The 26306-nt window shown below is 39.2% G+C and overlaps 1 protein-coding gene across 1 annotated transcript in view; it reads right to left on the bottom strand.

Annotated features, from left to right (window-relative positions):
- MYO3A (myosin IIIA) overlaps positions 1 to 26306 on the bottom strand; it is a 182192-nt gene that overhangs the window by 106286 nt on the left and 49600 nt on the right. The window contains exons 9-10 of the mRNA XM_024765514.1: positions 23363 to 23428; positions 20264 to 20419 (exon numbers count right to left, since the gene is read on the bottom strand). Of these exons, the coding sequence (XP_024621282.1) occupies positions 20264 to 20419; positions 23363 to 23428 (222 nt within the window). The remainder of the gene's footprint in view (positions 1 to 20263; positions 20420 to 23362; positions 23429 to 26306) is intronic.

The following is a 26306-nucleotide window of genomic DNA, read 5'->3' on the forward strand; positions in this document are numbered from 1 at the left end:
AACTTCAAGTAGTGAATGCAATTCAGGGTCATCTATTCTAAGAACATATTAGATGATAAATGTGGCATTTCAAATTAGCAGAGAAAGAAAAAAATTCAAGAAATTGTGCTGGAACAGCTGGTTAAAATTTTGGGAATCATGTACTTTATGTAAAAATTAATTCCAGATGGATTAACAAACATAGATTTAAAATGTCATCATAAAAGTTCTAGGAGAAGATGCAAAAGAACAACTGTGTAGTAATGGGATACAGATGGAATCTGTAAGTATGAAAAGATAGAAAGGAGAATTTAAAAATGGAAGAGATTTGACAATACAATTTTAATATGAGTATAATAAGACACAAGTAAAAGAGAAAATGGGAAAAATATTTGCAATATGTATGATGGACAAAGAATTAATATGTCTAATATATCAAGAACTCTTGAAACTCAGAGAACACTGAATATGAGATACCATGAGATACTAAGATAGCAATCTTGTATTGAACACACAAGTTTTAGGCTCGTCTCTTTTAATTTGGAAAGATAAATTTATCACTATCACCATATCCTAAAAGAGACATGTTATCACCAAAAAATGCTGGAAGCTAATAATCTTACCTAGACTAACAATATTTAAAAAGCTGAATCATATAATCTCTGTTGCTTCTTCCAACCCTGGAATTCTCTGTCAACCGAAGTTTGTGTACTGATAGGTATACTATTGTAGTGTATGGCTGTCTGCTTCATTCTGAAGAGAAAAAAGTCCTTTTCCATGACTCTGAAAAACTAGGTTTTACCATTCATAAAGACTTCATCAGGGGACCTGAGAAGATGCTTTGGCCCTATTCTAGAGCATAGCTCCTTTTTTAGATTCCTCTCCAGTTAAAGAGTAGAGGGGCTAAGGTATATGGGGAGTGGCCAAGCAGGCAGCAATAGTGGCCATAAAGCCAGTGAGGAACAGGGGTTGACTGATAAATTATTCTACATTGAACTGAATTCTGAGGTGGTTATACAGAAGATCGAAAGTTATTTCTGAAGCTATACAAATCCCTTCCTTTGTTTAGATCATGGAATTATTGACACCAACGTTGCAGTTAAGAGGCTGGGCTCTAGAATCTGAATGCTCAGATCAAATAACAAAAGATTTTGTGAGGATAAGCAAAATGGATTATTTCTTGTCAAACTCTCATTTAAAATGGGCATACGGAAATGCCTTACATATAATTGCTACTATTATTCCAGCTGTGGCCCTACCACTGACTAGCCATGTGGCCTTGAGCAAGGAACTTATTCTGCTTCTTCAGAAATAAAATGGAAATAATAATGGCTATTTCACACACACACACACACACACACACACACACACTAGGTAGAGCCTTAAACTGTACGTTTCAACATCCACTACTGCATTCATTCATTCAACAAATACTTAAATTTCTGGAGCATCTAATATATTTCAGGCACTGTTAGGAGTTGGGATAAAGCTATGAAGACAACAGATAAATGTTGTGAGATGTTCTGAGATTAAATGAAATAATACATGTAAAGTGATTCATTCAGGGCCTGCTATGGTTAATAAATTATTATTATTGCCTTTACAATCAAAGGTTTAATCCTCATTTACCTTATATTTTATATTTAATATTTATAAGGTAGAGCCTTAAATTGTACGTTTCAACATCCACTACTGCATTCATTCATTCAACAAATACTTAAATTTCTGGAGCATCTAATATGTTTCAGGCACTGTTAGGAGTTGGGATAAAGCTATGAAGACAACAGATAAAGTCCCTGCTCACGTGGAACACACATTCTGATGGAAGAGTTAACAGTAAATTATAAACAGAAAAGATCATTTCAGCTAGGACAGATATGTCTGGACAGATCCATTTTTGAAGGAGAATATGTTAAAATCCAGCATGCAGCACTGGCTATTGCTTCAAATACCGGATTAATGGACAGAGCTGTATTTCTTCACGAGGGTTTTGAAATTACACAAATCATGCAGAGTTAATTCAGGTGCATAAATTAGTTTATAAAAGCTTTTTTTCACGAGTTAAACACTTTAAAAGCTATTAAGGTTGTAATGAATGATTAAGAAAAACTATTTTTAAGGTGTATTCTGTGAATGAAAATAAAAAGAATCATCAATTGTGAAAATATTTTACATCTTCTTATTGATACATGTCTCTTTTGGTCATTAATGTAGCCTAAGCACCTAAAACAGTAGCTGGCACATAGTAGGTACTCAATAAATATGTGCAGGATGAATAAATGAATAAATAATTATTTGTCAAAGGAAACTGTCCAATCTTAATCGCTACCCTACCTTTCAAGATACTTTTTACATTTTCCTTTTGCCTTCATTTTACAGAATTAATTTCCAATGTTACTTTATTAAATATTTAATTTCTGTGAGACTTGGAGAAGGCAAAGTCAGAATCCTTCCAATAAGATTTTTGTTCTCTTGTGAAAAGTACAGCTTGTTAACCAGATTATATTTTTCATTTACTCCAAAATACTGGAGAGACACAGTTTCAGACTACAAATATTTTCTTTCTGTGTTGTCAAAGGTCACAAATACCTCAGGGGTGGTTAGTACAGCTTCACTTGTATTTCAGTTCTACACACTGAAAAAGGAAACAACTCTTGCTGTTCCCTGTTAAACTTTTATCCTTACTATTCAGTTGTACTGCTGTAAACCAACAGCTTTATTTGCTTTTACTTTGGTTAAATATTCTCTGGTAAATATCAAGCTCCATCTTCTAAGGTGATTCAGGAGCCACTGGGGTAGTACAGAAATCCTTTGTTAAACAGAAATATAATCAATGGTTTTCTTTTAGTTTCCTTATCCATCTTTAAATTCCACTAACAAAGTCACAACTGGTAATACCAATGGGCATACAGGCTCTCCCTGGTGTGCCCTGGAAGGCTAGTTTTTATTGATCTGCAGTTTGACCCCTTTGGCCAATCGTGCAGTTTTGAAATGATGCTGGGGAAGGAGCACACACCAGCCGGGTCAGCCAGATGAGCAGATCAGCTCTGGCGATGACTGGAGTGACAGATGTCATCGTCACCCAGCTCAGCTACACTTCTGATTGTTCTTTTCATTCACAGAGCCCTTCCTCTTTCACATATAGTTATCTGGCGGCTGAAGAAAAATGTTCCCACTGAGAAATCTTGTCTGCTTCTGCTGTGAATGTGACTCCTCTGTGCTATTATTTTATTTATTTATTTTTTTTTTCTGTGTGTGTTATTATTTTAGAGTGACCTGGTTTTAGATGGTGAAATGAAACTGACACCGGTGTTTGCAAGAGTATTTGATCCTCCATCTGCCAAGAGTACCTGACATCTTTCTTCTCCTCACCCTTAGCTCAGAGACAAGTAAGAGAGCAGGGAAGAGACAGTTTCTGTAAGTAGAATCTTGCTGCCTAGTTCCTTCAATGTGTAGAGTTATTAGTGCCACTGTAAGTATCTGTAAGACAAACATCAGTACAGCAAAACAATCTGGTTAAGAACAAACATGGCTGGGACTTCCCAGGCGGTCCAGTGGTTAAGACTCCACGCTTCCACCGCAGGGGGCACGGGTTCAATCTCTGGTCGGGGAACGAAGATCCCGCAAGCCACGTGGTGCGGCCAAAAACAAAAACAAAAACAGAAAAACAAACAAACAAAAACATGGCTGAGGAGTTTCACACAGTCTGACTTTTTAAGGAATGATAGCATGAAGGGTCATGGAGAGTGTATAATTACATTTACTACATTAATTTTTTATAAGTATAAAAAGTATACTTTGTTTTTTAAAAAAAATTGAAAAATACCAAAAGGTATAAGAAAAAAATGTCACCTGTAACTGCATCCCCAATATAACCACTGTTGACATTTTGATATTTCCTTTTATTCTTTTTTATACGTACCTAGTTTTTAAACAAGTCGACAGGATTTCATCTTTGTGCCATCTTACCCTCCCAGCCTCCTTCCTCTCTGGTGACAAGGGATAAATTTCCCTGCTCTGGGCACAGGCCAGCTCTTGTGCTCGTACACCTGCTTCCTCCAGGGTCACTGCTGTGATGCTCCCCTGTCATCGGCGGCACAACCTCTCCCCCGTCAGCGTACAATGTGCTCTAGTATCTCCCGTCGTAAAAAAATCTCTCCTTTGATTCTCCATGCCTTCCAGCTACTGCTCCATTTCTCCTCCTTTTACAGCTGAGCTTCTTAAACAGTAGTTCTTATTCCTTATGTCTTCCTCACCTCACCTCTTTCCTTAACTTCTTCCAGCTGGGGCTGCCCTCCACCCCACCCTGCTGAGAGGACTCTCCGCGAGATCATGAAAGAACTCGGTGTGTCCAAATTCAGCATTACTCCGTTTTTAAAAACTTGCAGCGCTCTTTAGAAGAATTGCACGTTCCCTCCTTGAAACACTGGGTTTATGTGGTTCACAACAGACCACGTTCCCCTGCTTCTCCTCCCTGGAGGGCCACAGTCCCTCAATCACCTGTTCTGTCTCCTCTCCCTACGCTAAATTCCCAAACACTCAACATTCAGTGACCTCATCTGTGTCATGGCACCAAATACGTCTATAAGCAAATGACTCAACCACTGTCTCCAACATGGGCTTCTCCCCTGAAGCCCAGACTCCTATATCCCACTGCCTACTTGATAACTCTGCTTTCCTGTTTAATTGGCATACCAAATGTAACTAGCCCCGAACAGAATACATGACCACTCTCCACCCTATCTGAATAAATATAGGGGAATTACATTTTCATCCATGGGCAGGGAACAACACCCACATTTTAGGCTGGGCTGCCCAGGTAGTGTGTGTGTGTGTGTGTGTATTTGTATTTTATATACTTATATATTAAATATATACTTATATGTGTATTTAATAGATATATATTATTTTTTGAGGGGACCTTGTGGTATAGTCAGATCTATATAAGAATCAACCATGAAGTCATAGTATTCTATTTCAATTTCTATTCCCAAGACTGGACTTGCCATAGGTGGCTATTTATTTCCCTTTCTTTCCTTCTTTTTGATAAAACACTGGGGATTGTGATATCAGATTTTTCACTTAAAAAAAAACCCAGCTGTATTTAAATAAATGCATAAACATCTAACTTCAAAGTGAACCAAAATCGAGTTTTTTTGTTTTGTTTTTTTTTTGCAGAGATTACAAAACTAAACGGGGAAGCAAACAAGATTAGGGCAGCTGAACAGCCAGAGATAAACCTTTACATGCCTGGCAGTAAGGAATGAGGGGCATGTCATTTTGAATTCTACTCAAAGGCTGCAATATTCTGCTCTAAACCTTGACTACTATCTTTAAAAAATATTTCTCTCCTTTTCCCCAACAAAGAGATGGTTAAAAGATTTAGCTGCTTTAAAGCAAAATTTGTCCAGGAAGTTACTCTCGATGTCTAAGGCCTTCGACATGAGAGCAAAAATGTATTCAGAGGACTAACAATGTGACGGCACTCGCAGAAAACAGAAGCTCTGCCCGCTACTCAATCTGTGCATCTCACTTTACTGCAAAAAAATGAGTATCATCTTTATTCAGTGGCCTGCCTCCTGTGAGGCACTGCAGAATTCAACCCTATAAAAATGTGTCTTTTCTTTACAGTAATAATACCCAAAACAGATGCAGTCAAATCCTAGGCTATTGCTAATTTGAAAGAAAAGAGAGAAGGGATATTGCAGTATTTCTTGCAACCTTTAAATGTAGGTCAAGGCTCTTGATAATCCCTTAGGTTTTCATTTTTTTCTCTCTAAATTTTTTTTAAAGACTAATGCCTTTAAGAAAAAGGCCAAAGGGTATACATCCAGAATTTTTCAGGAAACTTTGTTCTTTTTAGAAAAATGTTATATTTTGCTCTATTTAAGTGCATATGCTTGTTGTATTCTCAGCATTTTATCCCATGAAATCCAATGTGATCACTTTCAGGGGCCTCTTTAAATATGATAATTATAAAATTATAAGAAATATATGTATAAATACAATATTTTAAGAACAAGTAAGGATTTGAGTCAGTTTAAAAGAGCTAAAAATGGGTAATGCCATAATTCAAGTAATTAATGATTTCTAGAACATCACTGGAAACATTACAGGAATTTGCAAATCTGACAAGCTTTCAGAATTTGTAAAGTGGGCCTAATATCTGATAAAATTTAGATTTCTCTCTAAGGAATCAGCATATTTCAATATTAAATACTAATGAAGAACAATCTTCCATTGAAAGATGTTGAAAAGACTAAAGAAATGACTAATAAATTAACCCACATGAACTTTAGAGAAGCATCACAGGATTTCATCCTCATACAGATTTGCTTGAAAGCATTTTTATGTGAAAGTCCTCAGGAGGACAAGATTTTTCAAACTAAATTAGGACCTAGATAATAAACAATGAACCAGGGACAGCCTTCTATCCAATTCTTTATTTGTGCTGACATCCCATGTACATAGCTAGTATCACAGACGGGAATCTCTTTTGGGTTATCAAACAAATGTATTCAGAATCTTCCCAGGCTCCTGATCCACAATCCACATGGTGCAACTCTAGGGCATCATTCATGATGTGCCTCCATGCTTGGGGGTGAAAGCAGTCACATGGAATATGAAATGAACAGTGTCTCCTGGAGCCGTGCAGTGCAGCCTGTCACACTCCACTTACGGCTACAGTAGGGGTCATTAACACTAGCAATCAAATTTTTCTTGCTCACTGACTGCACATGCTAATGTAGGACTCATGTGGCCTAGAAAGTCCCCATCACTATGTCTCACAAGTGTTCGTGGACAAGTCTGCTTCAGCCAGACACCACTGTGACTCAGCTCTTGTTCAGGTGCATATCAGTGGTTGACACCCGTTGGTCACTTTGGGAACCCTTGCTGCCCCCTCAGCACGTGGAGTCCTTTCCGGCCAGGCTGGGCTTGCTCAGTGTTCCTCAGTAAGCCTAGGCTCAAAAATGTCACATAGCATTCCTTCTGCTATCTTCTACTGACCAAGGAACTCACAAAAAATGGCAGGTTCAAGGGCAGGCAACACAGACTCCAACTCTTCATGCAAGAATTGTCAAAAAATCGGGACTCTCTCTAATCCATCATACCCTGTCCTATTTTACTAAGAAAGTGAGTGACAGTTACTTCAAGTTAAAGATCACAGGGTAAAGTAATTGTTCCCTTCCCTTAAGACTCACAAAACAACAAGAAGAATGGAAAGTTGAGAAAAGTCTCCTTTATGAGAAACAGGAATGGCCACAGGCCCAAACCACAATCTATAAAGCACAACTGTCAAATACTGTGAAATTTGTGTTGAAATGAGAGCGGAAGCTGAGAACCAACACATAATTATTTACACTTCAGTCAGTAACTACAGACACTTAAAAAAAAATGCACAGCCCTGAGAAGCCTATCCGATGAGCCCTTGCCTGGAGCTATCAGTTCTGGGGGCATGGGTGGGCCATGCCGGAAGTGGGAAAGGGTCCTGATGAGACCCAGGTCAACATGCAAAAGAGCGACGGGGTGGAGAAGATCATGAGACAGTGACCTATCACATACTTGTCCAGCAGAGGGGTGGCCAGTGGCCAGGGGGAGGCAGGATGAAGGTAAGAGAAGAGACAGTTGCTTCATTATGATAGAGAATGACAGTCATGAATGGGTTTGTGCTGTGAGCCACAGAGAATACAATGTGAATGGTGCTACTTGGGCTCGTACCACCTAGTGGCCCTGTACACCGACTCCCTCAAGGTTCAAAACTGAGGGGAGATGTGCAAGAGGATGTTCAAGAGAATCAACCTAATTCAGCTTAAGCCTTCCCAAATCATTCTTCCATCACTCCCACTTTGTGTTTTGCTAGAACAATAGCTGTCCCCAGTCCCACCTGAGAAGGGATTCACCACCACATACTTGTAGTTTAAAAAAAGGAGAAGAGTTAAGGATTATAAGCCACAGACAGATGAAGAGCATACACCATAAGAAAGAATCATGGGAAAAGTCCAGACGAAGAGGTCCCCATCCCTCAAAGACATTTCTTACGTGATGTCTCATTAAAAGAGAAAAATCTTCAGAAGAGGGTACAAAGCTTTAACGAAGAGATAAGAACGCAACAGATAAAAACTGAGTCAGTTGAATTCAGAAAAGAAATGGAGGAAAGTCATGACAGAAAAGCAACAAGACGCAGAATATACATGACTGAGGTCACAGATGTGGTAAGTGTATGGTCTGAGCACACAAAACTAAAGGAAAGAACAAAGATCCCATCTGCTCTCCTGAGCCAGTGGCAGTCAACTCCCACACACCACAGGGTACAGGCAAAACGATACGGAAGGACTGACCCGAAGACACAGCTGGGTGAAACTACTGAAAGCCTTATGGAGACCCTGCAGAAGCAACCCGTCATGAGCATAGGGAGAAATCTCACTGCCTTGGTTCTTTCAGCAGCAATACACTCTGCCCAAGGGATGGTAGAACAATGTATGTAATACGTAAAGGAAAAGAAACGCTAGCCTAAGTATGCTTTACCTAACTAAACTAGGCTTCAATCTCAACAGGCAAGAAGCTAGGGGTTGAGGCTTTCTGGAAATAACCATGAGATGATGCAATTTATCTATCCAAGAGAATAATTAAAGAACTCAGGAAAGGAGAGGGTAGAGTAAAAAAAAAAAAAAAAAGATTTGTGAGCAACTGCCTCTTCCTGTTTATTTGAATTCCTTTATTTATTGCTACTTAGGAACAAACATGCTCATAACGGTCTTCTCTCCAGGGAGTGCTGATTCAATCATCTATTCCTTATAAAATTCTCAGAGATTATGTTTAAATGCTATTTAGCTCTTATTTAGGAGTTTATCCAGAAGGGGAAGTGGTGAAGAAAGGCATAAGGAAATATTTCAGGTGAGGAAGGAGAAGTGATCATTTCTTTTCTAAATTTCCTGGTCCTAGATGGGTCCTTACTACATTCCCAGAGTTTCATCAGTCTCTTTCTGAGTTATCGATCTTGGACAGACATTGCCACTAGCTCATGCCTTGATGAGACCTTTTCTCCTGGATTTCACATGGACAACTCCTTCACCCCCTTATTTTGGCCAAATTAAGATTAGAATTTTCCAAAATAAAATGTACTTAGAATAGAAGCACGCGTACACATGTGCCCACCAGCGCATACACACAGACACACACACACACACACCAATTAAAACATCCCACAAAAACATACAAATAAGTATATATGTCAATAGGTTCCTCATTTCAAAATATCCATACAATAGCCACTAACTGCCTTGATAATTAAACATAATGGGGACAGACCAACTTCCCCCATTTTCGAAAAAATAATGATAGTTTAAAGTTAGGAAGAAATATGGGAGAAAAGCAAAATGCATCCAAAATTATTCTTGGTGTATCCACAGTTTACCTTTTAGAACCAATGACAGGGTGGTACACAGCAGGACACAGGTGACGTAGGGCTACCCCCTAGCGGGGGCTGTCAGGAACACAGGCCAAACTGCTCAGCCTGACTTTCACTGCTCTCTGTGGTCTGGTCTCTGCGTGTCTCTCCAATCCTGTTTCTGAGTTTTCCTCCTTATGGCTTTGACTAAATGTGAGCATATCTCCTTGCTTTCATGATTTTGCTCAGGCTGCTCCTTCCAGCAATAATGTTCATCCAGTGGTAACTCTATTTTCACAGGATTAAGTCCTCTTCTCCCTTGCAGTGAAGATTAAAGGCCGCTTCCTGGATAAGCCCTCCTGCCCCTGCCAGTGGAAGTACTATCAGCTTCTTCCAAACTCTCCCAGGACATTATTTTTATTCCTTTTATGGGATTGAAAATTCCTACTTTGTATAATGGTTATTTACATGCTGTTCTTAAATTAAAAAGGAAGACCTTTTTCATTATCTTGATCAAAATAAGGAGGCAAAGAATTATCTGTGTGAAATCTAGGAGAAAAGGTCTCATCCAGGCATGAGCTGGTGGCAGTGTCTGTCCAAGACAGACAACTCAGAGCACGGAGTCTACAGCTGCTTCAGCTGTCAGACCCTTGTGTAACACCTCATCCAGAGCTTTATACAATGGCCTCAATTAATATGGAGACAACGTGAATGTTGTCTCAATCCATCATTTCTATGGTAGCACGAACTGTATCACCATTGGTAATGGGCTGAGTGGGGCTGTAAGAAATTTAGCCTTGCTAGGGACTGAAAATGCAAAGTAGGAGAGAAAAGATAAGATAATCCCTAGATTTTGGTGGGCATAACGGGATGAGTGGTGATACTACTCTAAAAAGAAAGGGGACAAAGAACTAATTGGGGATGGGACGGCATTAAGTTCCATTTTGGACAGGTTGAGTTTGAAGCAAGCGTCATTGAAATACTCATGTGGAGATGGGAATTAAAAGGAGTTATTATGAGAGCAGCCAGGATAGCTTTCGAGAAGTCCTGTGTATGAAGGAGTAAACACTCCAAAGGGTGAATAATTCTCACCATGACATAGCCACAGCCATTAGAGGAAAAGTATCTTGCCCAGAAAACAGAAAGTAATATGGGGCTGTGCGCTGTATCGCACTGAAAGAACCCTATTATTAATTCCTATTGATTTTTCTGCTTCCTTCTTTCATTTTTTATTTTTTGTAAAATCAAAATCCCATTCTAGTGAATGTATGTTACATAAAGTCCCACACCTAAATAAAGAATTGACAGCCCGAACCAGGCACTTTTAGCACTGAATGGTTAGACAATTTTTAAATTTTGTCTTTCGTCTGTTAATCCTTTGAGCCATGTCTCAAATTTGCCTTATATCCTGGTTTGAAAATCATATATGGGACAAGTGGGATGATTAGAGCAGCACCACAAATACAGCCATTATTTTTGGCCCAAGAAATAACTGTTTGAGTTACTAAATTCTTATAAATATTCCTTTTTGCTTCTATAAAACTACATGTAAAACATAATTTATACATATCAAAGATAATCACCACTAGCAATATTAAGGGTATCAAGTTATTTTGCTTTGTATATATATAAAACACGAAAAGTTTTAAAAGATAACGTTAATATATAGTATAACTACCATAAAAAGAAATTTTATTTATTTATTTACTTACTTATTTATGGCCATGCCATGTGGCTTGCAGGATCTTAGTTCCCCAACCAGGGATTGAAGCCAGGCCCAAAGCAGTGAAAGTGCTGAGTCCTAACCACTGGACCACCAGGGAACTCCCCATAAAAAGGAATTTTAATTGGGAATTTATTATCAGTCGAGTAGATATTGGGCTAGGTTTTTCCTTTATTTACAAGGTATGCAAATCATTACTTAAATAATATTTGTAGGTAAATGTTCAAGGTATATAAAAGAATTTTAGGATCCTGTTTGCATATTCCACATAATGCGTATTCATTGATTCAGCGGCTAAAAACACCTTTCCTCCATGGGGGTGAAATTCCTTCCGAAATGCTGGACTCTGCCTCTCACCTGGAAACCGGAAGTGAGGGAGTACCTAGTGTTTCTCACTCCGTTTTTCACCTACAGCCGGGCCCGTGACCTCAGCCTGGGGGAGCAATGGTTCTGTAGGGAACTTAGAACATCGAGCGAGTGGCACAAAGCTCAAGCTGAGTTTACAAATCCTTTGAGGTGCTTGTGGCTTTCAAGAACCCAGCGCTGCTTTGCTGCAGGAAATGTTACAGGGCTGGGGGTGGGTCTCAGTGCCAGCCTCTTGGCAGGTAGTTCTTAAGAAAGGATATTTGAGGCACCCTGCTTCCTTTGCTTCTAAGCCTGCCTCTCTGCCTCCCTCTCAGTTCTCTGAGCCACCCAGTATTTTTCACAAAATTGCTTTTCTTCTTAAGTTGGCATGTATTGTTTTTAGTCAAGAATGCTGAAGAGTACATTTCAATTACAAATGACTTTTACTTATTCCCATTAAATCGGATAATTGAGTATTTTTAAATCCGGATTCAAGAGTAAACCTTTTTTTTTGAAATACTTTATAATTCAAGTTGTTCACTGATCCAGCCTGCATACTAACATCACAAATTTTAACTTATGAAAAATGCGTTCCCACAGTTGAGGAATTTGTCATAGGAGTGGTTGCTATATTCATATGCACCTTGATTCCTCAGAACAGCTAAGTTATTTGAGTGACTTGTTTGTTCTGTTCAGGCCTTAACTTAAAAGAGAGAGTTCTTGTTTTCATTCCACACTAGCTTCCAACACCACCCCCTCCCCACCATCAAGAAATTTAAAGAACTCAGTTTGTATTCAATTTATAGGAAAGTCAACTTTAAAACTGAATTGTGAATAAAAAAATACTTATCCTGCCAAGCATATGCATCAATCTAATTCCACATACCAAAAAATGTCAGCTTAGATTTAGGTATATTGATTTAGTACAGCTGGGTTTTGGATCAATTTTATCGATGTTAGGAACTATGACAAATCAAATAATTTTGCATGATCTTGAAGAGCGTTATTTTTGCCTAAGGTGGTGCCAGCAGCATCCCAGACCCTCTTTTCACTTCCCTGAGTATGTCTCACACTTTGGGACTAGTATAAAAATGCTGAGAGCATTTTCCTTCCCCCTCCTATAAGGTCACAGATCTGTGCTCAAATGGTGCTGTGGGTTCATGATTCCAGCTCCACTTCCATCCCCTCCAAACATTCACTTTTGAAAGATAAAATATATTTTAAAATATTTTTTAAAAGAATTAAAATGACAAAGACATTCTCTAAAACCAGGTGAGCATTATGGTGGACCTAATGGATGAGATACACACTGGGTAAGAGAGCAGAAACCATAGGTGACTCGAAGTCCAGGACTAGAAATAGGCAGAATAGGCCTGGAAGGGAAGGAAGCAGAACGAAAGCCCTGACCTGTGCTTGGTGGAGAGAATGGAACTGAATGTGTGCCTTGCCTGGAGAGAGAAGACTGAAAAAATTCTGCACCTTCTTCCGTTTATAGAACCAGGTACCTAAGATGGCAGGACAGGGCAGAGACATGGGGTCTACTTCATACTGGCTCAGTGACTAGATCTGCAGTATCCTCAAAGTCATGATGGACAGAAAGGCTCTGGACTGGGGGCACTTGAAGCTGGATTACAGCAAAGGCAAAATCTCTAAAAGAGGGGAAGAAACAAAACAAAAGATCACCTATTAAACATGGGAGAGTGGGGACTTCCCTGGTGGTCCAGTGGTAAAGAAACCACCTTCCAATGCAGGGGATATGGGTTCAATCCCTGGTTGGAAAACTAAGATCCCACATGCCGTGGGGCAACTAAGCCCACGTGCCACAACTACTGAGCTCATGCACTTCAATGAGAGAGCCCATGTGCCGCAAACTACAGAACCTGCACACCACAACTACAGAGTCCATGTGTCCTGGAGCCCATGCACCACAACTAGAGAGAGAAAACCTGCACACCACTACTAGAGAGAAGCCCATGCGCTGCAATGAGAGATCCCGCACACCTCAACGAAGAAGCTGCATGCCACAACTAAGACCTGACGCAGCCAAAAAAATAAAGAAAATACAGAAATATTTAAAAATAAATAAAATATTTTAAAAAATAAAGATGGGAGAGCAAACTAAAATTCTAAATCACAGAAGGAAACCACACATTGAGGAAACAAATGAACTCATTCATAAGGACATTTCAATCTTGTTAAAATGCAAATCAAAAAATGACTGCTAAGTAGTGTAAGATCAAGAGAAAAAGGAAAGAATTACATTCACAAAAAAGACAAAGAAATTAGCCAGATATGAAAGGCCAGATATAAAAGTCAGATATGATGAAAGAATAAATGGTTAAAAAAATAAAACAGTGAGAAATTCTAGAAATGAAAAACACAGAAATATCGACACGAAAAATCAGTATGTAGGATAGCTCTAACTAGGCCTAGTCTAAGAGAGAATTAGTGAACTGGAAAATAATTTTGAAGAAATTATCTAAAATGCAGCAGAGATTGATAAACCGATGACACACATGAAAGAGAAATTATAAGACATTTAAGGTAAATTAGGACATTCCAATATTTATCTCTTAGGAGCAGAAAATAAAAAGATGAGAGAAGATCAATATTTAAAGGAATAATGACTGAAAAATTTCCATAACTGAGTAAGACTTGAGTTCTCATATTGAAAGCATATTCTGAATTCTTAACTGGATAAAGAAGAATATATTTTGTGACTCAAGCAGAAGTATTGAGCTTAGGCTAACATAGTGTCTAATATATAGTAGTTGTCAATAATTTCTTTTAATCACTAGAACTTAGAGCACCAGGCTTTTAATCTAAATACTGTGTGGTTCAACCATTCTTTAATGCTTGAATGTTGGAAGGCAATTCTCCACGAGTCTCTCACATTTCTTCACCTCTTGTATTAGCTTTTGTTCTAGACTACATTTACCATGTTTGCTATACAAACATATATATAAAGATAGTGTCTCCCTCCAGGACACATGGAAGTTTTGTTTGCTGTCCGGAATAGTAAAGATAAAGTCTGCTCCAGGGCAAAGTTTAGGCAGATTTGCTAGCAACCCCTTTAAAAGATTAGAGTTTCTCAAGCTCAGGGTTCCCAAACTGTGAGGCAAACCCACTGTGTATACACCATCTACCAAGGCCATTCCACATCACCCCTAGGACTTACAGGGCAAGGACAACCAACATGAATGTAAAATTCATGCTGTGGGCTTAACTGTGCATAATAAAGGCCTCTGTCTCTGATCAAGGGTCTCTTCTGCCAGCATTCATGAAATTGGCAGGTCAACTTATTAGCTTGCAAGTAGGATAAAACTTCAGACCCTTCACAGTTCTTGACACTGGACACCCTATACAACATTGGTACACCTCAATCTCTGTTTTTTATTTGCTTGTTTGCTTGTGGTTTGTCCATTTGCTTTGGGAAGGATGGGATTGCAGCAGACTGTGGAGCTATACCCACACAGAGACACAAAGATGGGCATTACAAGCCCACAACCAACCACCTCCTCCCTAGAAACTACGTGCCCAGTTCCTTCTTTCTGGCACTCTATTCCACTCACAACTTAAATTTTTCCTCACTGAAGGTCTCTCCAGCAAGGCTGTAAACTCACTTACGCAAGGACTCAAAATTGGCCACAATCATTGGCCATTCATGGGAATAAAGCTTTGTCATTGGGATTAGGATTTGAATCCCTGCTAAGTCATTCATTACCTGTGCAGCTTTCTACAAGTTAATTAGCCTCTGCAAACCTCAGTTCTTCTTGCTGTGAAAATCGGGGATCATAAAACATTTCCCTCAGGGTTGTTGTAAAATCACTTGATATAAAGTCTTAATACAATGCCCTGCACATAGTAGGCATTAAAGAAATAGGAATTAAATATATTAAACCACAACAGGAATTCAAATATAACTGCTTTTTTAGGTCATGCCCTATTTTCTACACACTTCTCCCAGCTCCCTAAACAGCGATACACTCCTGACATGCAATTAATAGGATTCTCATGAATAAACTTAAATTACAAAAGACTATTCTTTGACTTAACAATACCATCTACAGGAATTTATCTTACAGAAGTAGTAAGAGATTTGTATACAACTCTATTCATTACAGTGTTACTTACTAGAATTTAAAATAATGAATAACAACCTAAATGCCCAATAATAGGGGGTTATTTAAATCAATCATTGAATAGTCATGCAAGAGAATGTTGTACAGCAATTTAAAAAGTTTGTGGTACAGACTGGGAGAAAATATTTGTAAGCAATGCGACCAACAAGGGATTAATCTCCAAAATATACAAACAGCTCATGCAGCTCAATATTAAAAAGACAAACAACTCAATCAAAAAATGGGCAGAGGGCTTCCCTGGTGGTGCAGTGGTTGAGAGTCCGCCTGCCAATGCAGGGGATGCGGGTTCGTGCCCTGGTCTGGGAAGATCCCACATGCCGTGGAGCAGCTAGGCCAGTGAGCCATGGCCGCTGAGCCTGCGCGTCCGGAGACTGTGCTCCACAACAGGAGAGGCCGCAACAGGGAGAGGCCCGCGTACCGCAAAATCTAAATAGACATTTCTCCAAAGAAGACATACAGATGAACAAGAGGTACATGAAAAGATGCTCAACACTGCTAATTATTAGAGAAATGCAAATAAAAACTCCAATGAGACATCACCTCACACCAGTCAGAATGGCCATCATCAAAAAGTCTACAAAAAATAAAAGCTGGAAAGGGTGTGGAGAAAAGGGAACCCTCCTACACTGTTGGTGGGAATGTAAATTGGTACAGCTACTATGGAAAACAGCATGGAGGTTCCCTAAAAAACTAAATATAGAACTACCATATGATCCAGCAATCCCACTCCTGGGCATATACCCAGAGAAAAACATGGTTCGAAAGAATACATGCAACCCAATGTTCACTGCAGCGTTGTTTACAACAGCCAAGACATGGAAGCAACCTAAATGTCCATCAACAGATGAATGGATAAAGAAGATGTGGTACAATATACACAATGGAATATTACTCAGCCTTAAAAAGAAATGAAATTGAGATATTTGTAATGAGATGGATAGACCTAGAGTCTGTCATACAGAGTGAAGTAAGTCAGAAAGACAAATACCGTATGCTAACACATATATATGGAATTTAAGGGGAAAAAATGTCATGAAGAACCTAGGGATAAGACAGGAATAGAGGCGCAGACCTACTGGAGAACGGACTTAAGGATATGGGGAGGGGGAAGGGTGAGTTTTGACAGGGCGAGAGAGAGTCATGGACATATACACACTAACAAAGGAGGGATAGATTGGGAGTTTAGAATTGACATGTACACACTGCTATATTTAAAACAGATAACAAGGACCTACTGTATAGCACAAGGAACTCAGCTCAATATTCTGTAATAACCTAAATGGGAAAAGAACTTGAAAAATAGATACATGTATATGTATAACTGAATCACCTTACTGTACACCTGAAACTAAAACAACATTGTTAATCAACTATACTCCAATAAAAAATAAAAATTTTTAATATTTGTGGTAGAAGGATATTTAAAGACATGGGTATTTGCTAGTCAGTGAAAGAATGCAGGCTCCAGGACACATATATTCCAATTTTGTTTTTAAATGTATTTCCATTCATAAGATACTAGAAGGTTAAAGATTAAAATGTTATAATTGATTGATTTTATGTTGTACATGTCTATGTAGCTTCTAAATTTCCTAAAATAAACATATATACTATCTATAAGTAAACATATTCAATATTATAAAAACTATACATAATAGATCATTAAAAATCAAAATAGGAAGTATAAATAAAATATTGAAAATGATTTTTGAATATAATTCAACCAGGGAAAATGATACCAAAAAATAATAGTGTAAAAAACTATTTCAAGTGTTACATTCCATTTTAAATCTCAAATCTAAGATATCTTACTTCACAGAAGAGGAGACAAATGCAAGAAAATATAAGTCAATGCTAACCATCGATTGGAGTTTACATTATTTGTTCTCATGAGGCTGTTTAAAAAATTCTGCCAGATCTCTCCCTCCGTGAACAAGGAAGTGGGTACCAGACACCACATCTGCTAGTGCCTTGATTTTGGACTTCCCAGTCACCAGAACTAAGCAAGTCCAGACCAGAAGGCAGACAGCAGAAGCAAGAAGAACTACAATCCTGCAGCCTGTGGAACAAAAACCACATTCACAGAAAGACAGACAAGATGAAAAGGCAGAGCGCTATGTACCAGATGAAGGAACAAGATAAAATTCCAGAGAAACAACTAAATGAAGTGGAGATAGGCAATCTTCCAGAAAAAGAATTCAGAATAATGATAGTGAAGATGATCCAGGACCTCAGAAAAAGAATGGAGGCAAAGATCGAGAAGATGCAAGAAATGCTTAACAAAGATCTAGAAGAATTAAAGAACAAACAAACAGAGATGTACAACACAATAACTGAAATGAAAAATACACTAGAAGGAATCAATAGCAGAATAACTGAGGTAGAAGAGCAGATAAGTGACCTGGAAGACAGAATGGTGGAATTCACTGCCATGGAACAGAATAAAGAAAAAAGTATGAAAAGAAATGAAGACAGTCTAAGAGACGTCTGGGACAACATTAAATGCAACAACATTCACATTATAGGGGTCCCAGAAGGAGAAGGGAGAGAGAAAGGACCCAAGAAAATATGTGAAGAGATTATAGTCAAAAACTTCCCTAACATGGGAAAGGAAATAGCCACCCAAGTCCAGGAAGTGCACAGAGTCCCAGGCAGGATAAACCCAAGGAGAAACACTCTGAGACACACAGTAATCAAAGTGACAATAATTAAAGACAAAGAAAAATTACTGAAAGCAGCAAGGTAAAAACGACAAATAACATACAAGGGAACTCCCATAAGGTTAACAGCTGATTTCTCAGCAGAAACTCTACAAGCCAGAAGGGAGTGGCAGGACATATTTAAAGTGATGAAAGGGAAGAACCTACAATGAAGACTACTCTGCCTGGCAAGGATCTCACTCAGATTGGATGGAGAAATCAAAAGCTTTACATAGAAGCAAAAGCTAAGAGAATTCAGCACCACCAAACCAGCTCTACAACAAATGCCAAAGGAACTTCCCTAAGTGCAAAATACAAGACAAGAAAAGGACCTACAAAAACAAACCCAAAACAATTAAGACAATGGTAATAGGAACAGACATATCGATAATTACCTTAAACGTGAATGGATTAAACAAAAAATCTTAAAATCTGTATGGAGACACAAAAGACCACGAATAGCCAAAGCAGTCTTGAGGGGAAAAAAACAGAGGTGGAGGAATCAGACTCCCTAACTTCAGACTACAGTACAGTAATCAAGACAATATAGTACTGGCACAAAACCAGAAATAAAAGAATGAAATTAGAACACTCCCATACACAGAAATAAAGTCAAAATGGATTAGAGACTTAAATGTAAGACTGGACACTATAAAACTCTTAGAGGAAAACATAGGAAGAACACTCTTTGACATAAATCACATCAAGATCTTTTTTGATCCACCTCCTAGAGTAATGGAAATAAAAACAAAAATAAACAAATGGAACCTAATGAAACTTAAAACCTTTTGCAAAGCAAAGGAAAACACAAACAAGATGAAAAGACAACCTTCAGAATGGGAAAAAATATTTGCAAGCAAATCAACGGACAAAGGATTAATCTCCAAAATACATAAACAGCTCATGCAGCTCAATATTAAAAAAACAAACAACCCAGTCAAAAAATGGGCAGACGACCTAAATAGACATTTCTCCAAAGAAGACATACAGATGGCCAAGAAGCACATGAAAAGCTGCTCAACATCACTAATCATTAGAGAAATGCAAATCAAAACTACAATGAGGTATCACCTCACACCAGTTAGAATGGGCATCATCAGAAAATTTACAAGTAACAAATGCTGGAGAGCGTGTGGAGAAAAGGGAACCCTCTTGCACTGTTGGTGGCAGTGTAAATTGATACAGCCACTATGGAGAACAGTATGGAGGTTCCTTAAAAAACTAAAAATAGAACTACCATACAACTCAGCAATCCCACTACTGGGCATATACCCTGAGAAAAACATAATTCAAAAAGACACATGCACCCCAATGTTCATTGCTGTGTTACTTCCAATAGCCAGGTCATGGAAGCAACCTAAATGCCCATGGACAGACGAATGGATAAACAAGATGTGGTACATATATACAATGGAATATTACTTAACCATAAAAAGGAATGAAATTGGGTCATTTGTAGAGACGTGGATGAATCTAGAGACTGTCATACAGAGTGAAGTAAGTCAGAAGGAGAAAAACAAATATCGTATACTAACGCATATATGTAGAACCTAAAAAATGGTACAGATGAACCGGTTTGCAGGGCAGAAGTTGAGACACAGATGTAGAGAACAAAGATATGCACACCAATGGGGGAAAGTGGTGGGGGGCGGTGGTGGTGTGATGAATTGGGAGATTGGGATTGACATGTATACACTGATGTGTATAAAATGGATGACTAATAAGGACCTGCTGTATAAAAAATATAAAATAAAATTCAAACAGAAAGAAAAAAAAATGATGCCAGTAATTTTACCATATCAGGATGCAACTCAACATGTGACATTCACTTTTCATTCAAATACCGCTTTATCTGCAAACCACAACCAGGGAATTTAAATCATTAAACCAGGGAGTTCTTTCCTCACCTTAGCAAGCATTGCATTATAAAATTGTCAGACTCTTTAGATGATCTTTGGATTCTGGAGTCAAGATGCTATTTAATTACCTGGCCTTTTCTGAGCCTCCCGTGCACTGGTAAATACCAATGAATTCCGTGAGTTGTTTTTGTAACATCGCATCTTTGCCTTCAACTTGAGTAATGAACTTATGCTGTAAAAGATCTGACACTGTCGGACGTTTTTCATAATCTTTAGTCAAGCACCTGCACTGGCAAAAAGGAACATGCCATTATTAGATAAGTTAGAGTTTTGCATTTATCATTCACAGTCCTAAAAACTGCTCTAACACAATGGAATGATGTTCTTCATCGATGCTCGGCCCAGGAAGCACATCTCAAACAATGTTAGAACTGTAATATGATGAATTTATCTGTGAGAGATTACACCGTAGTGATATCAACTTCCAACTAAATTCCCCTTCCCTAGCCTCCCAGTAAGCATTACTGCAGAGTGATAACTGAACTCAGTCTCCATTGCAAAGTCTCCTTTACACGTCAGTAGCTAAAGATAAACAACAATGTAGTCATTACAGTTTTAATGCTTACCTAGAATTAAAACAAACTTTTCAGTTTCCCTTCCCTAATGCTTTTTTTTTTGCGGTATGCGGGCCTCTCACTGTGTAGCCTCTCCCGTTGCGGAGCACAGGCTCCGGACGCGCAGGCTCAGTGGCCATGGCTCACAGGCCCAGCCGCTCCACGGCATGTGGGATCTTCCCGGACCGGGGCACGAACCCATGTCCCCTACATCGGCAGGTGGACTCTCAACCACTGCGCCACCAGGAAAGCCCCCTTAATGCTTCTAAAGGTTTCTCAATTGATCTATTTCTTCCTACGTGATAAAACTGCTAACCCATCTGCGAGGGCTTATGTGCTGAGGATGTTTAAATCCCATGCCAGTGGATGTTTTTTGAGGTCCTCCAGGAGAAGTACGAATGTGTACCACACCTCTTGATAGGATCAACCAGGTGAAAGCACCTGAAACGGCATCACAGGAGGAATACTGGAACAAACACTGGATGTTTAACCCACTGTCTTCAGATATTTGGAAGAGGGATTAGACTAGTTTTCAGTCACAAGGGACAAAAAAATCTAGGATCGATGGGGAGAGTGAAGAGAGACACAGATTTCTGGTCAGTATAAGGGAGAACTTTTTGATAGTTAGGCTTATCAAAGATGGAAAGGACCACATTGGGAAGTAGGATTATTTTTATTAGGGGTTTACTGATTGGATGGCCCCTCGATGCACATGTTCAAGACAGATTTACGCTCTGCATACCCTTCCAACCCTGAGGTTCTGAGGATCTATGATTATGAGAAAACTAGTCAGAGTGGGGCTGTCATTTGGGGGTAGAAAAAAAGAAAAAAGAAGAAGGAACTCATGCCTGATCTGACCCATGCCATTTCTCATCTGCATTGTTAATCCCCCTGGGATGAGAATTTGGCAACTTATTCTGTTGGGCTTACCTAAAAAGATACTACCCAGGGATGCTAAAAGATGCTAAGGAATGAGGAGGACAATGTCTGAAAATAAGAACAAGTGCTCTTAGTTTTCATTTAGTTTCAGAGAATGTGTCGATTTCTGCCACCTGCAGCACTCACATCTACGTATTGAGTTTAGTCACGTAGGAGGTTATTTTATTCAGGTAAAACATTAGCAGATAGCTAAGGTGTACCAACCAGCCACTCAGCTAGGCACCGGAGTTACAGTGACAAGTAAGGCACATTCGGTGCCCTGGAGTTGTTTACTGGCTAGTGAGGGAGAAAGACCTCTAAACAGGTAGTGAAATAAAAGAGGAAATGCTACTAGAGGAAGAAGAACAAAGGACGGGAGAGCTCGCAGGGCAGAGTCCTAACTGCTTGGGGGAAACCAGGAAATGTTGCTCAGAGGTGAAATTGTGCCGAGTATGTCAAAGTCACCAAGTCCCACTGAGGATCCACACGGAAGGATCTGCGGACACGGGGCACGGCTATGAATCGTGGGGAGCCCTTCAAAGCTACCAACAATTCTCCTGAGAGGTCTGTGAAATTCGACTGCAGTTTATTAACTATTCTGCAGTGCATAGTACATACTCAGTAAAGATTATTTAAGTGAAAACTAAAAGAAAAAGCAGATTATCGATCTTTCTTGTATTTTCATAACCCTTAAATAACTCTCTTTATAGAAACAAGCAGATATTCTTGGTAGGAAAACCAGTGATAGCAGTATGGACAAGGATGACCGGTTCCTCTACTTTTTTGCCCTCTTTACATTTTCTGAGTGAGCTTTGACACATCAAAGCTTAATGACCGGGCTTCCCTGGTGGCGCAGTGGTTGAGAGTCTGCCTGCCGATGCAGGGGACACGGGTTCGTGCCCCGGTCCGGGAAGATCCCACATGCCGCGGAGCGGCTGGGCCCGTGAGCCATGGCCGCTGAGCCTGCGCGTCCGGAGCCTGTGCTCCGCAATGGGAGAGTCTACAGCAGTGAGAGGCCTGTGTACAGCAAAAAAAAAAAAAAAAAAAAAAAAAAGCTTAATGACCCCCCTTCTCCCATTTACAACTTGCAGTCATCCCTTCCCTTATTTTCTCAAGGTGAAGTCATGATAAAGAGTGTGAAAAAAGTTCATGGACAGATTTAGAAATGGCTGACTCATAGCTTCTAGTCAATTGTCTGGAGGCACTGCACTTGTACTAAATATCTGTCAAATTAAAAGTGAACTTCAAACGTATAAGCATTTTATCTGTATGATTATCTGACTCACCAAGTGCAATGACAACTTCCCTGTGATGGGAATCAGCGATGCACAAAGGGCTAAGAAACGGACTGAACAGACAACGGGTGAGAAGGTGAGACAAGCTGAGGGTGAGGCTGCAAAGGGCAGGTGGACAGAAGAACGGGTTCATGGACAATGCAATGTCTGCAGAAGCACAGCTATCGATAAGTGAACGAACAAGACCCTGAGATCATTATCAGAATAATAATGGGTTCACTGAACATTCAGAAGACGCTACAAATGCTTGTTTTGAAGAAAATCATGGAACCTTCTGGGGCTATTTAATAGATAAGGAGGAGATTCGGAAGCACAGAGGAATTGTTATAAAAAGCACATCTCAAAGTTACAGCAGGACGGGATCTCGTTAATTCTTTTAAAAGACTCTATTATTACTCACTTGCTGATGAAGTCATTGAATTCTGCTGACCATATCTCAGGCTGCCTCAGTTTTGGGGGTGGATTCCTAGAAAGATAAGATATAAGGTTGGATTGTGCACATTGGTCAGTAATGATAAAAATTAAGAGGCAGGGCTTCCCTGGTGGTGCAGGGGTTGAGAGTCCGCCTGCCGATGCAGGGGACACGGGTTCGTGCCCCGGTCCGGGAGGATCCCACATGCCGCGGAGCGGCTGAGCCATGGCCGCTGGGCCTGCGTGTCCGGAGCCTGTGCTCTGCAGCGGGAGAGGCCACAACAGTGAGAGGCCCGCGTACCGCAAAAAAAAAAAAAAAAAAAAATTAAGAGGCAGAGCCAGCCAGACTAATGTCATTGCTGCATTAAGATTCTGCCAGGTATAATGAAGCATTACCATCATTTTCCAATTTAAAGACAGATAATTAGTTTTTAATCATTCTTTATATGGAATGACAGTTTCCTTGTTTCTCTGAAAGCACTTAATATATGACACATTTTTTTCTAGCTGATAATTTTTCTTCTTTGAACGAAGCTTCTTGCTTTGAACTGAGAGCCCTAGAGGAAAACATAAATACTTAGCCGAATAGAAACAATGACTACTGGGGGGAAGATTTTTTCTTTTGAGTCCAGCAGAAATCTCTGAGGAATATTCAGGATACACAGAGGTGACCTGAAAGGAGAAGTGTTCAAAACATGGAGGAAACTGCAGCATAGAGGGGCCTTTATAGTAGAATGCCTTTACGACTTGTTCTGTTGTTACTGAGTAGAGGGCCAGAAACAAGGTTACACAAGTAAGGAACCGGAAAATATGATTAGCAATAAAGCTCTGAATGCCACTTAGAAGATTCTGTTATTAATTCCTTTCATTTTAAGCTGAACGAATCTTTTCTTTTTTTGGTATATTCATGAATACAAAGGAACATAATTTGAAAATGAAGCTGATCTAACTGTAATCAAGCAACACTGATCAACCACGATATGAATCTGCTGAAGTACTGCTTTATGTTAATTCCAACAGCTCCTTGTTTTCATTAGTGGGATGGAAATACTTTGTCTTCAGCTCTGCATTAGTCCTTAAATAGCTTATAACAAAATTAATGTACAGTCTGTACAGGCTCATTAAAGAAAAGTACAGCTACTCGTCTACCCTAGATCACGCCTAAAGCTCATTTTACAATCCTAGGACTATCTGAAGATTGCCGATTTGCACATTAAAAGAAGTAATTCTTTTCTGCAACAATCTTGCTTTGCTTCTTGTTCTCCTGAAATTTTCCTTTCTAAGAGATTTATCGGTTTCTTGGAGTATAACAAGGTTTTGATGATTTTAGGACATTCAGAACCAAGTAGCTTTTCAGATCCCCCTTTTTTTCTCATTTCTACAGTGAGTATTCTTAGAATTCCATTTCAGAGAAACACTGGTGGTAGACGTAATAGGAAATAACTAAGACGGTGCAGCTTCCAGAAGTACCTTGCCCATAAGTACAATATGTATCAACGGTAGCATCCTTCCTCCATATGGTACCATCACCAAGAGCAGTGACACTAGGCTAACTATGGTCATTTAAACCATAATTTAAATGGCTCAGGAAGAATAGTGCTTCATCTTACATACTGAATGACAGTAGGAATTAGGATATACAGATTTTGTTTGTTTGTTTTCCTCAAATTTAATGAAATGTCTGACTTGGTATAGAGCAGGTTTTCTGCCTTTTTTTTTTTTTTTTTTGGCTGCACAGCGCCGCGTGCAGGTTCCTAGTTCCCCAACCAAGGATCGGACCTGCGACTCCTGCAGTGGAAGCACAGAGTGAGTCTTAACCACTGGGCCGCCAGGGAAGTCCCTCTGCTCTTTTTTGTAATCTTGCTTCCCCACTTACCAAGTAAGCAATATATTTTACAAACAGTAAGACCTGAGAGATACATTGAAATTGTTATGTAAAGGATGATCTATCTCTAAGGTATTATAATTCAGAACATATAGACAGGACAAAAAATTCCAAGGTAAAGTTAAAAACAAATTCAAATGCTTTGGTCCTATACTAATTTAACTACATGACAAATATTCCAAACAGATCTATTTGGAAATGAATAGGTCATACTGGCATTATTACTTTAGGACTGGAACCACGCCCCACCAGGGCTTTGTACATATTATTCCGTGTTCTATAGGCATTAGGACCACACAGTTTATTTAATGGAGAATGTGGTAACAAGCTGTAACATACACTAACTTCTCTGCCCTGGACCCCTGTCACCACAGGCCCTCTCTGTGTGCATTTCATTAAAATTAAGGTACCAAGCAAAATCCTTAAGAAAGTCTTCAAAAGACAACACATTCATAATAAAAAGAGGCAGTTTTTTCACATCAGTTTTCTGAAATATCTAGGAACTACCCAAAGCATATATAAAACAGTGTTTAATTAGTGATAAGATCAGCAGGGGAAAGTCTGTCAATACACACATTGAAGGGGAGGGGTCTCCATAGAAAAGCATCTTCCTGGCTCCAAAGAGATTATTCTTCTAAGTTTAGTGTTTCATATTAATATATTCAAAACACTAACAAATTTGAAATCATTTCTTTATTTCTAACTGTCTTAATACTATTATCTTAAAGTTCTAAACAAAGGGAAGTATTAGCAAGTAGTAAAAAAATTACTAGATTGATAGAGTGAAATGAAGCACATCACTGTTACACTGACTGTGGACCAGGGAGCCTCACTGATGAATCTGGGAATGGATCAACAGTGGCAGGAACGGCTGTTTTCTGAGTGCAAATCCTTGCCAAAGAAAAAAAGACACACTTAGTACCAAGAGAAAGCTCTTTGACTTAGACCAGGGAAATGAAACTATGGAACAAAAAGAGTGTCTCAGAAGAAGTAGCATGATATTCCAGGCCACTCTGCTCCCAACCTGCTGAAATATATCTGGGTATTT

This window comes from Neophocaena asiaeorientalis, unplaced genomic scaffold, assembly GCF_003031525.2.
Source record: "Neophocaena asiaeorientalis asiaeorientalis breed wild unplaced genomic scaffold, Neophocaena_asiaeorientalis_V1.1 scaffold217, whole genome shotgun sequence".
Classification (NCBI taxonomy): domain Eukaryota; kingdom Metazoa; phylum Chordata; class Mammalia; order Artiodactyla; family Phocoenidae; genus Neophocaena; species Neophocaena asiaeorientalis.